This window comes from Charadrius vociferus, unplaced genomic scaffold, assembly GCF_000708025.1.
Source record: "Charadrius vociferus isolate BGI_N301 unplaced genomic scaffold, ASM70802v2 scaffold414, whole genome shotgun sequence".
NCBI lineage: Eukaryota > Metazoa > Chordata > Aves > Charadriiformes > Charadriidae > Charadrius > Charadrius vociferus.
The window spans coordinates 3,324,732-3,337,235 of NW_009648079.1; the positions used below are offsets into that span (position 1 = coordinate 3,324,732).

The 12,504-nt window shown below is 37.8% G+C and overlaps 1 protein-coding gene across 1 annotated transcript in view; it reads right to left on the bottom strand.

Annotated features, from left to right (window-relative positions):
- ROBO1 (roundabout, axon guidance receptor, homolog 1 (Drosophila)) overlaps positions 1-12,504 on the bottom strand; it is a 156,014-nt gene that overhangs the window by 26,710 nt on the left and 116,800 nt on the right. Inside the window, exons 18-21 of the mRNA XM_009883873.1 lie at positions 11,010-11,207; positions 7,628-7,654; positions 4,900-4,942; positions 1,042-1,196 (exon numbers count right to left, since the gene is read on the bottom strand). Of these exons, the coding sequence (XP_009882175.1) occupies positions 1,042-1,196; positions 4,900-4,942; positions 7,628-7,654; positions 11,010-11,207 (423 nt within the window). The remainder of the gene's footprint in view (positions 1-1,041; positions 1,197-4,899; positions 4,943-7,627; positions 7,655-11,009; positions 11,208-12,504) is intronic.

Here is a 12,504-nt window from a genome sequence, read left to right on the forward strand (position 1 = left end):
TTTACTTAGGTATTTGTGGACGTGATATCCTCGGGCAGGGTAAGACACAAGTCTCTAATGTTAAAATCTCCCACCCTCCTCTGAAGCACCTGGCACTGGTCACAGTCAGACAGCATACTGTGGGAGATGAATTACCACCATCACATCAGGGCTGGTTTCACATTAATTACAGGAGGTAATACTGTTTTGCACTTATGCAACTTCACTACAGGTAATCATATTCCCTCTCTGAATGCTGGGAAATGCTACTAGCAAAAATCACCTAGAGATGCTGGTAGTGGAAAAGACTCATTTTCATTCCTCACCAGTAACACAAACCTGGTTAAAACGAACGGAACCTAAGGTCCGTTTAAAATAAAATGTGCAACAGTTAGTGCTTCCAGATACATTTCTCTAACTGTGTTCCCATGGAACTCACGAATTTTTCTTCAAGAGCACTCTGAGTCCTGCCCAAGCTCCTGGGAACTACCACTTAACCTAACATTTCATAATTGCTTTCAGAGTGCAAAGTTAACTTTTTTATCCACACACCCTAAACAGAAAATCAGCTACCCAATTTTGTACAGAATGGCACTCGAAGGGAGGTTTTGAATGTGCCAAAGTAGACTGACTTGTCTTGCAAGTACTGTAGAAATGTTTTATTTCTTGCTTCCCATCACACACAAACCAGAAGGAAAATCTCACTAGTGTCATTTTGCTACTTCTCCTTCCCCATCCAAGCAACAAGGATGTACAGAACAACCTAAAAATGACCTTATCTGCTCTTTTTCAGATGCTGAAACATAGCAGTTCAGTATGACTTTTGTCAACACTGAACTTTGCAGGGGCTCCTTCAGCCTACATCTTGCTGTAACTATCCAAAGTGGACTAAAAAGGGGATCAAAAAAGGGACCAAAAGCATAATCATGACGTGGAGGAGAAACTATATTAAGTCTAAATGCACTGGAAATAAAACTTCAAACAAACCTGTACACTCTCTCAGGTATTAGAAGTATACATTCTGTAAAGAAGATTCCTTAGCAAGGTAGAAACGTATCTAACCTGGTCGACTGTATGTCGTAAGGTTGCTATCACTGTTTCCGTTGCCAGAGGTGCAGCAGTTGATGGAGCAGTCATTGTGATTGTTCCCTGTGTTAGGCCAAGTATCTGCTAGCCATGGCTGAGTGGCTGGTTCACTGATGTTTAGGAGTCCTGGCCTTTAAAAACAAAGCTCGGTCATTTCAAAAATTCAACAAAAGCATTTTCACATTGCTATTATATTCTTCTCAAAAGGTCAGATATTACCAAATAATATCACATATTTAAAGGCTGGAGCATTGGAAAATACAGCTGGATTCAATTATTTAATGGCTTCTAGTCTCCTATATAACCTGTTCCTTGCTAGAACACTCTGAAGTGAACAGCCGAGGACAGCATCAGTTCAGTTTGCTGAACTACACACATACATTGGTGTGCAACCTTTACCTGTCACTTTGGTTTTGGCTAGTGGGTTGTTTGTTGGTTTGGTTTGGTTTTTGTTTGGTTGGTTAGTTGGATTTTTTTTCTAGGAAGGTTGTAGTTTTATTTTTCTGTCCCTTCTCCCTTTCTTAAAGAAAGCAAGGCAAAAAAGGGCAAATTGGCAAGTCAAAAAAACCAAAAATTCACACATGGAAGTGAGATGGATATGTGGAAATAAGAGCCAAGTTTAGATGTGAATACTCCCAAAGTCTTGGTGATAGTACTACTGTAGTGGATCAAAGGGAACAGCAGATTACAGAAACCTCTGTCACTTGGGAGTATTTGGATCTCACTAAGCATACCGAGTGCATGATACATCTTTGTTAATGATTAAGCCACTCACTTAATCTTTATGTGTGTGGAACAGCAGCAGCTCCTAAGCAAGTCTGAAGTAACTGGGAATACTCAACACCTTTAAAAATATCCAGATATCAATGCTACACATTGGCTGCACTTGGAATAAAGTAGTCCTGCCATTGGCAGAAGGAATAGCATTCCTTGGTTTGCAAGTTGCTGAATTTTTCTAGTGAGTGTGAAAAATGCTCTCATGAATGTTTTGTAGAATCCTTGGCTCCTCTTCAGTTTTCACACTAACAATGCAACGGCATGTTTTAAAGTCCCATATAAGTAGCATCGCCTAACAACTTAAAATTGCCTTTTATAACTAAGGTGCTTTTAAAAATAGGTAATTTTAGCCACTGTCATATATAAAAATCCCCCAAAACACAGTCTCTTTCATCACAGGATTTAACAGGCAACTTTCCATTTGAAATAGTGCAGACTAGTCTCCATAATATTAGATATGATGCTCTTAAAAAATAAAATATGCTAATCCTCTTAAACTGCAAGTTGAGAATACAAATTGCATGCAGTTAGTTGTGGAGGATATAGTCTGTCAGTGCCGCAGGTTTAAGTCATAGTCTTAGAATGACATTTAGGAGATCTATACATATATGTGTATATATCTTTCTGTACTGCGTATGTCATCTGACAATTTAACATAGGAGGTGATGAGGCTTGACTTACTGTCAGGCTAACATACCAGCCAATACGCGTACACTAAACAAGTATTTTTTGTAAATCTGAAATAAACGTACAGCTATGTAGTCCTGTGAGCAGGCCAGTTGATTTGAAATACCCTGCTTTTTTCCCCTACCACTCTGCTCTTATAATGAAAGTACACCTCAAGGCATTTGGAGGCAACAAAGCCTTCCAGAATACTTCAGCACTTTCAAGACCTGTGTACTGGATTTTTGGACACAGAGTTAAAGGTCCTTTGCTTCTAAAATTTACTTGGCATTCACACCTGCTGTCATGCAAGGAATAGGGTGTGAGATATTAGAAGTAGATTAAAACCCTACTAATTAGAGCCATTTAGGTGGAACTGTAGGCATGAGATGTTTGCACTACAGCTCCATAAACTGATGATGATCGGAGATTATAATTTCCAAAAATCTTTAATCTTTGCAGCAAATTCCTTGAACCCCTGAATTACTGTACTGGGTCTGGGGTAGGGGTGGACTGAGCAGGTGGCTGTGGGGGTGCCTGGCTGCTGGCTGGAGTCAATCCACCACAATTACCACTACTTGAATCCTGTCTAGAAAAGGGATTGCCACAGAAATGGGTATTTTTTCAGCATCACAGGAATGGGGATTATATTGAAATGTATCACTGTGACATTCTGAATTCTGAATAATGTTTTAACATGCTCACATAACTGAACTTGGCAAAAATGCTAAACCTCTCCAAAACATTGCAAATATAATTTAAGGAAGTGAAAACCTTAAGTTTGGAAATCAGAGTAAAGGTTTCATATGTAAAAATATCTTTTTTTTTTTAATATATAGCAGATATATGTTTCATATTCTACAAAATACAGTACATCATACATTCTGTAAATGCTATATATGCAAATGAACAAAAGAAGCATAGGTGTTAGCACCTTGAATCAATTATACTGCTAGACTGTGGCACTGATCCTTAAAACTAGGACAGTAAAAAATGATGCTGTTTCACTAGCAGTACCAAAATGACTGTATACGATGCAGACACTTCTGGGTTCATTTCTGTCCTCTGAGCCTATGTGAGTGTGCTTTGTCTAGCTTGCGCTATGGGAAGAGCGAGAAAGCACAGTGGCACAAAGAACACAAAGGATGTTAACTGCGTATCTTTTTGAACTACCTTGTCAGAGAAAGAGAGGGTTCATCCCTGTTCGCTCTTATTTTCTCACCGTCCTGGGGTGAAGGCAGCAACCCAGTGATTTACAGATTTGTTCATTCAAAAAAATCACATGGTAACTGTTCTAGAGGTTTTCCTACATGGTTTTATGGCTAAGACAACACAGCAGCATACAGTGCTGGACAGAGATATCCGAAATTGCTCTTAACGTGCCAGCAGCAGCAGCAGCAGAGTTGCCTCGCATCTGCACAGCATTCAAATAGAGTGGGAATGCTTAATTTTATGCCTAATCTTCACTATTCCCAAATTTTTATATGGTCTTGCAAATCAGGAATCACAAGATGCCACTTGTGAAACCGGAATTGATACAGGAATTTATTGCCCTGCTGCTTGCTGAGATTTTAGAGTTTATTTAAGCATCACGCCAAACCTTCAACTGAGATGCTTATAAAAAGGTATGCTTGAATGTGACCTAGAAAAAAAAGAAGGTGTGCTACTAAAGTGACACTGCTATGACCTGCCTTTGTGCTAAAACTGTTTTTTGCCTCCTGAAGAAAACTCCACCTCTACACAGGAAATGTAAATTACTGTTTTGTCCACTGACATTCACTAAGCATAAACCCAGTAAATATGTTTTAGTTAAATCCTCAATCTGGAATGGGCTAGGTTCTCAAAGGGGGCGGCTTTACATTTAAAACCTACCTGTTCCCCTCTCCTTCAGCACCCAGTCTCTTGCAAGCAATGCTTTCACTGTTTTGCATTCACAGCATTTTTTCTTAAAAAGTCACCTTATAAGCCGTTTATGTCTTCGGCAATTTTTTCCAATAAATGTTTTCTTTTTTTGTAGTATTTGTGAACCAGCTATATTTCTTAATCTTCATAAATGCCACGACTTAATTACTTTTACTCCCTTAATCAGCTCATAAGCTAGGTCTTTATTTTGAAGTTAAAGTGCTCCCTCTGCTGCTCATTTTTTGAGATGCAGTTTTTACAGGTTAACAAAGCTGAAAATATTATGACTTATTCTTTGGAAATCAACCTAAAAATTCAAACCACATATCCTCCTCCTAAACAGAAAAATATACGGTCAAAATGTATAAATTAATATAATAAATTAAAACATATACTTTCAAGTGGTTTTTCTGCTGTTGCTTACAATTGCGCTAGCATCCTTAAATGTAGCTGCACATGATGTATAGCTTTAAAAATAAAGCTCATAATTACCTGCCTCCACTGCTTACGGCCTCTCCTCCTCTCTGATACGTTACTGAAATAGTTAAAGATAAAAAAGAAAATAATTTAAAAATCATAAAAGACTCCCTAAATATCAGTATTAAATTTGCCTTTGTTTCATTTTAGCTCAGACAATAAATGTGCATTGTTTATACATTAATTCTGAGTCACATTCTGCAAGTTATTCCTTTAAATGCAAGTTTATACATAATACTTGTGTTGCTTGATAACTGCTAGTCCTAGCTCCAACAAAGTTTTATATTTCCATTCTGTTCTGAAAAAACACACACAAACATGTGTATCGCTTAAGAAAGCAGGAAGCCATACATCAGGTTGAACTTATCCTTAACATAACTCTGCTGACTTCAGTGGAGTTACTCTGTGGAAGAATTTAGGTCATATATTTATTTCATGAATGGCTGGATGTTAAAGCTTTGCTCTACCTTATTATTTTGGTAAGATTAAAGAAGTATCATGATTCTATAACAGACCTTACTTCCAATGTAAACAATGGCTCGTTACAGCTGAACCTACTGCAAAAACACATGCTCTTTCTGAATGTTACTGCACTATACTCATGGAACAGGCACACTCTAAAAGTCCACAGGAGCTTCACATTTTATAACATTTTACAATTGGATTTATTACTGATACATTTTAATCTAAAAATTTAAACATATAAATCTTGGAAGTGAATGTCTGCCAGAAAGAATACTTCCCAAATTAGGAGGAACAGTTTTGCTAGCGTTTCAGAAGCATTACACAACAAAGTGGATGTCCACATGCGTGTATTTGTTGGCATGGATTGCATATCCTTCACAAGCATCATCATGGTTGAAAAGTCAGTTTTTAGGATGCAAACATCCAAGAAGAAACAGTGCTATAAGTTCTGCAGGTTTGAACTGGGTTTGGCAAAGGGTTAAAGAGATTGCCTCCCTGCAAATGCTGATGGATTCTACATTTTCCAACTAGTAATGTGTTGAAAAAAAGCAGCCAAATTCTGCTCTTTAGAAAAACTCCAAACTGGGAGTCTGCAAGCGAGAGATAAATGCTGGCAGTGATTACAATAACAGGATTAAAATGTAGGATGCATTGCTACAGGTAAGTCTTTTACTATAGGTAATGCTAAAGAAGAGGGTCTGGCTCCATTTAAAGTCAATGGAACTAATGACTGGGATCCTGGATTGAAAAAGGATATTTTATTTTTTTTCCCTTTAAATGTTTTACATACTTTGTCTTTTTTCCAATTGCATCTTTAAAAATCTCAGTGCTATTTATTTTGCAGCTCTGACATATCTTATGGAGCCCTGATATTTTCTTTTAATGTTAAGAATCCAACTGAGAAAATATGTTAGCTAACCTACCAACCTCTGCAGAATTTCAGTAGTGTGCTACAATTGAGACTGCAATAGAAGCCCTCTGTTAAGCCAATTAAAGTAACAGCAAAATAATAATAGTTGAATTACTCTCCACCATGGATCTCAGAGGACTTCAGGAACATTAAGGGCCACTCTGACTCATGCCGAACAGTAAGCAACTCCACTGAACATAATAGGATGACTTTTGAAACAAGATACTATTCAATGTGATTAAAAGCATGTGGGTAAGCATCTAACCCATTATGATCAGGTCTGTGTGGATAAACGGAGACATGAGATTGCTTCACCTGCAGTCCAGCTTGGAAAGATCTAACTCAGCTGCTACCCAGCAGCCAAATTAGTACAGTGCTGATTTTGAACTAATATGCCCTGCAATAACGTCAGTGTGCAGAGGAGGGGGTAGGTGGCTTTTACCCTGCCTGGATATACACATCCGGCAAGTCTCACAGACCTCTTGTGAAAATAAGGGATTTAGAACAAAGGAGGAAGAAACAACCTGTCTGCTCACTCAGGCTGTAGCTAACAGTAATGCGTGCACTATACTGGTGGGTACTGGATGTGTTTAACTGTATCTACTGTAGAGGAAGAGCCGCTGAGCTGCCAGACTGTGGGACCGACTGAAGGTCAGCTCTACAGAACGGAAAGGCTCTCGTGGACTTTGGCGGGCTACGGCTCAGGTTATGCCATGCTTTGTACATTTCCAAGGAAAAAGAAATAGAAGATGATATAAACCCACCCTGAATTTGAAATGCACCTCTGTTTGCGTAGAACAGGATGAGTATTTTAAAATTTCATAGCACAAACACAGTTTAAGGCAGCAAGCAAAGAAATCTAACTGCTATAACACTTTGATTTTCTGTATCTTCCAAAGCAGACAACTCGTAGGTCACTGAATTAATGCAGAGTCAGAGGAAAGAAAAGAAGCAAATGTTTCACCAACTATAATCCCACTGAATCCCTTTCAAGTCAGCGTCTGGGCTCTGCTAAGTCATTCCTCCTCCATCCGAAGCACCTTTTGCATCGCTAGATGTGGAAGGCCACACTACTCCATTGCAATGTGCAAGAGAGCCCAGGTTGTACAAAATGATAGAATCATGCTAGGAAATGGCATGCTTGCATCAAACGGTATGCTATAAAATGGTGCACACAAATGGAAAAAAGCGTCAGCTACAAAGCAAATATACATGACTTAGAGAACAAAATAACGATACCTGTCATTAATGAAATTGTTTAAAAAAACCCCTTCAGAACAGCTGGGCTGGTTATGTCAGAAAAAGAGAAACAGTACCACAAACACATGCTAAAGTAACAAAGAAGGGGGGAAAAGTGCAAATATATACCTGTTGGTGTGAAGGTAAAAGACGGGACTGAAAAATCAAAACAAAATACAAACTGGTTATTAAGCTGAAGAGAGAAAGGGAAACATACCACATTAGTATAAATCTAGCAGACAGCTGAACATAAAACAAATGTATATAACTAACCCAGTAGTTCAGTCACATTGATATAGAAATAAAATTAAATTTGCGATTCAGAAAGAAGCTTGTCTCTGCAGGTACTATTCTGAAAAGAAAAAAAAAAGCTTGATATTCAGTTGTGCTCCTGAGGGGATTAGACTGTGGTTTAGCCTTTCAAATACCCCTCAGTTTGGTATTTTAAGTTTTTCTGAAAATCCTAGCGCAAACAAAACCCCCACACTGTTAATCATTTTAGAATGCAGAATGACAAAATTCCTTAACAAAGCCTTATCAAGGTCCTATTGAATCTTATCTGCAGTTCACTAAGTAAATGCTCATTACGCTGAGCTAATAGGCACACTTAAGTATTCAGTAAGGAAATAATAATCATACAAAGGAACAAAGGGAACTGCTGTTTTACTGTCTCTGAATCAAGAATGGCACCAACTCTTACTATAATAAAGGCACTAAAATCTACTGTAGCAATTAATTTTTGTTTTCACAGATGAGACTGTTAAACCAAGTTATCCTTCTTTCTTAAATAATCACCAAAAAACCCCCGTGAAAGATCTCCCTAGATGTAACACCTTTCTACCTTTCAACCCTTGGCTTTAGGAGGGAAAGGTTAACAACGGAACAATGACATTGCTTGACAATCTTCACTCTCACAGCTACTATAAATCCTGTTTGGATCAATAGGGTCTCTAATCCAAATACAGAGCACTAGCATCTGCTCTTCCTATTAGCACACGCTCCCTCTCCTGTTGACAAGACAGTATAGTTTTTCTATCACTGATGGGCAGAAAAAGGCTAACATTGCCCTTTTCCGTCTAATGACGGAAAAGAGAAATACAAGAGAAACAATAAAATATTCACTAAAAGTAGCCTTGAGACAGAATTTGATCAGCAAACCTGGCACAGAAAGAAAGAGGTCTGGCTAAGAGAAAAATTGCTTAATCTAATTTTTATAATAATTCTGATCTTTGGGGGGAGTCCAGAGTGTTTTGTCGCTATAATTTAGGATATGCTGTAGTTCCCCCCTTACTAAGCAAATTTCTTTCCAGGGATATGACATCAAGCCAAAAACCCAAAATCCTCTGAGCATTTTCCCATTTCAGGCTTCGTTTGTAGCACAGCTCTTTATCTTAGGAATTCCATTGTATTTTCTTTGAGCTAGGCCTTTTCACACAGTCAAGTTTAATTTAGCTACGTTCAAAAATACAGAATCATAGTAACAAGCTCTCATTAAAATAGAAGGTGCATTTAAACCACAGCTATTCAAAAGAGAATCAAATGTCTCAAAATTAATTTGCAATCATAAGGACATGAAAAAAATCTTAAACTACTGTCTCACTACTCTTCTGTGAGCTAAACACTAAACCTAGTTTAGTTTATTAAGGATCTGAGGAATAGATGAACAGAGGTTCAACTAATGCAATCTTTATCGCTACCACACAGAAGAACAACTTAATTCTTAGAGCTTCTATTAATAAACTCTTCTGAGTGTGTAAGAGTGCTAGTACAATATGTATGTGTGGGAGTAGTGAAGTATTTTTAACAGATGTCAGGCCTGAAGCTAAATAGAAAAATAAATAAATAAATGCAAGAGTGAAGAAAGTTTGGGCGTGCAGTGATGACTTGATGCACTGCAGCGTGGCAAACTACTTTGCAATGTGTATTTCACTAAAGATGGCTGTTTTCTTGAAGAATATTTGATAACGGAGACGCAGACTTACTTTTCTGTATATTTTCATTAAAATCCCCACCGAATTACACAAAAGATATTTTTACAGATATTGAAAAACACAGCTGTTTTGAACAATAGCTGATGTCATTAAAGTAACCATTTCTAAGGACAAATTGTATGCCTTTTGCTTAATCATAGGTACTGCTGAAAGCATAGTGATGTTAGTTTGATAGAACTGTAGAAAGGCAGTATGGCAGCATGCTATTAGTAAAACAAAACAGCGCAGGCCAATGCAGCAGCGTGTCGGGGTCTGCCTTATCTATGACATCCTAGCACAACATCAAAGGTGAAAGTCATCCCCAATTTCTGTGGCTACAACCACTGTGCAAAGTCTACCATGAGCATTGATACCTTAATAGCATGGAGGACACCCAAACTCTGCAACACTCCAGAACTATTTTCATGTTTCCACTCACTCAGTTGCTATTTTTAGCACTGCTTCTTTTTCATACCAACACACTGCTACTGTTTAAAAACGTTTCTGTTATGTTTGCCTATCTGTCTTGCCCTTCACACATTCGTTCTTGAAGTGACTAAAGAACGTAATCTCATGACACCTTTCACACATTAAGATGTGTGCCCCTTTGAAACCTAGGTCTATATTTTGATAACAAAAAATCTCCCTCTATTCCTTCAAAAACAGGATCTCCCAGTTTCTGATTAATTCCAGAATTTACGGTTCTCAGTCTACTTCTTTGAGATGTAAGGTACTGTAGTTTATTGAATACAGCTTTAACTTTGGGGCTTAATCAAAAGATTACTCAATCAGGAGAAATCAAGTTTTAATTCTAGAAGATCTCCCGGGTAGAGATTCTAGTTTTATTCGGCACAGAGTATACCGTAAAGCACTGCTTGCCCACCACCAGTCTGATATAAAAGGCATCAATAACATGAAAATGAAGAAGTTAGTCCCACTGATGCCCCTCTAACCAAATGCAGGTGCGAGATGTGATAGCCCCAGAATTCTGTCCCAACGCAGGGTCTCACAACAACATTTATGAGAGAGTCTTGGAAAGTATTATTGACTGTTGTGTTTTTGCAAACAGGCACTTCACCACATTGCCCCGGAACACAAGGAAATTCAAGTACACGCACCAAAAGCGTTACTGTAATGTACACCACTGTTAGTAGTCTTAGCAGCAAGCAAGGGATTGAACAGGAGGGACAACAAACTACCATCCGCTTGACTCGTTTTCAGATGGTGCGGTGTCAGGTAGCAAGGGCGTATTGGAAGCTGCCAGCCTTAAATCCATCTTTACATTTCTCATTTGTAAGAGTATCTTTATGGGAAGCTAGTCTAGGTACTTTGCTAAAGGCTTATGCTTTAAAGCCAGGTTTAACACATTATGTAAATATCGCTGCTTTCTGCATTGGCTCCTGATCCACACTTCCCGAAAATATTGCAGTAATGTGATAATTCCTGCACTGAGTCTTAGAAGGACAAGAGACTGATGATAAAGCAAATAGCCAGCAAACAGGCATATAGCAGCCAGCAGACTGAAATATATAATACGGCACCTTTTCTGATACCAGCGTAAGTACTAGTGAGTCCATTTCGCTTCTTCCTGTGGCGATATAACCAGATGCTGAAGACCATAAGGATAATCCAACAGGCTGCACCAATTCCAGCAATAAAGGCAGGCTGCTTTACTACATCAGAAATCTGCTGGGCTAAACTGACTTGATCTTCTGAAGACACAGGGTTTCCATGAGAATCTGAAAAAAAGACACCCAAAATAACCAATTAATTTGAATGAGCAACAGTAAAAGGCAGGATGAAAAAAACAGACATAACCATAGTCCAGGTTTTCAAGACCGCTCTTTAAAATCTTTTTACAGCTGTAGATAGAAATAGTTTGTTTTCCATACAAGAGAGGTACCTCCAATTTCACTGACTTTTGTTTGTTTTCAAAACTTGCTAAAATCAAGCAACTAGGAAAAAAAAAGAAAGCTAGGCTCATAAATTTCAAATTTGGGGACTGCTATTTTTTTTTTTAATTTTATTTTAATTTTAGCAAAGCAACACCAGCTTCAGAAAATTATTCAGAAAGTCAGCAAAGAACACAGCAACTAAAAGAAAGCTCAAGTATGAAGAATGTGTAGTCTGTTCTTTGAGCTCTGCGAATGGGTAGAAGCCAGCTATCCAAACATCCACTCTCATAACTGATAATCACAGAAGAATTAAAAATTCAAAGTACATTCACATGAGGTTGGTATTGAAGGATACATTTTAATTTAGCAGTTCCTGACAGAATACTTAAATCTTGTATTACAGTCTAACATACTCTTTGCAGTCTCTCACCTGGACCTCAATTAACAAAGACTGAATACTTACAAGGACGTAAAGAAGTAAAATTACAAAATAACGAATCTTGCCCTCTTGACGTAGATGAAAAAGCTAAAGGGTAACTAAAAAATGAGTTGTAAATTGGTAAAAATAACCAGGACAATAGTAAAGCAGTCTCATTATTACTGAACAAGCAGCTCTTTTCAAGAACAGTTTACCCATAAATATCCTACATCAAAATAAAGAGCATGTATTTTCCCACGCACTTTTAATTTTTTTTTAATAGAGAAATCACCTGTAAGAATCAGCATTTTCTGCTCTTTCTGTACTGAACTTTTGCAAGAACCTTCTAGGAACAGCAGTAAGAATATTCAGTTAGTGACCAATGCTTTCTAACTGAAATGAAGCAACTCAAAGACAAAATACTGCCTTCCTGATATTTTACCACTACAGTGAGCGCTTACTGGAAATTTCATTACTGCACAGGGTGAGGGCAAGAATTCAAAACCTTTACCAGAGCGGATATTGCTTTACACATTCCACAGCTTAGTCTTTGAAAGACCCATTTTTACCCTTGTGTAAATCCAACAGCTAGTTGCTTTTTACTATGGGTAGTGACATCAGATTAAGAATGAGAGGTTAGTGTTTCAAGGAGAAAGGTGCTGTGATTAATTCTATTAATATAAACTATATAAGAAATGAAAACCTATTTACTTAAAAAACAAT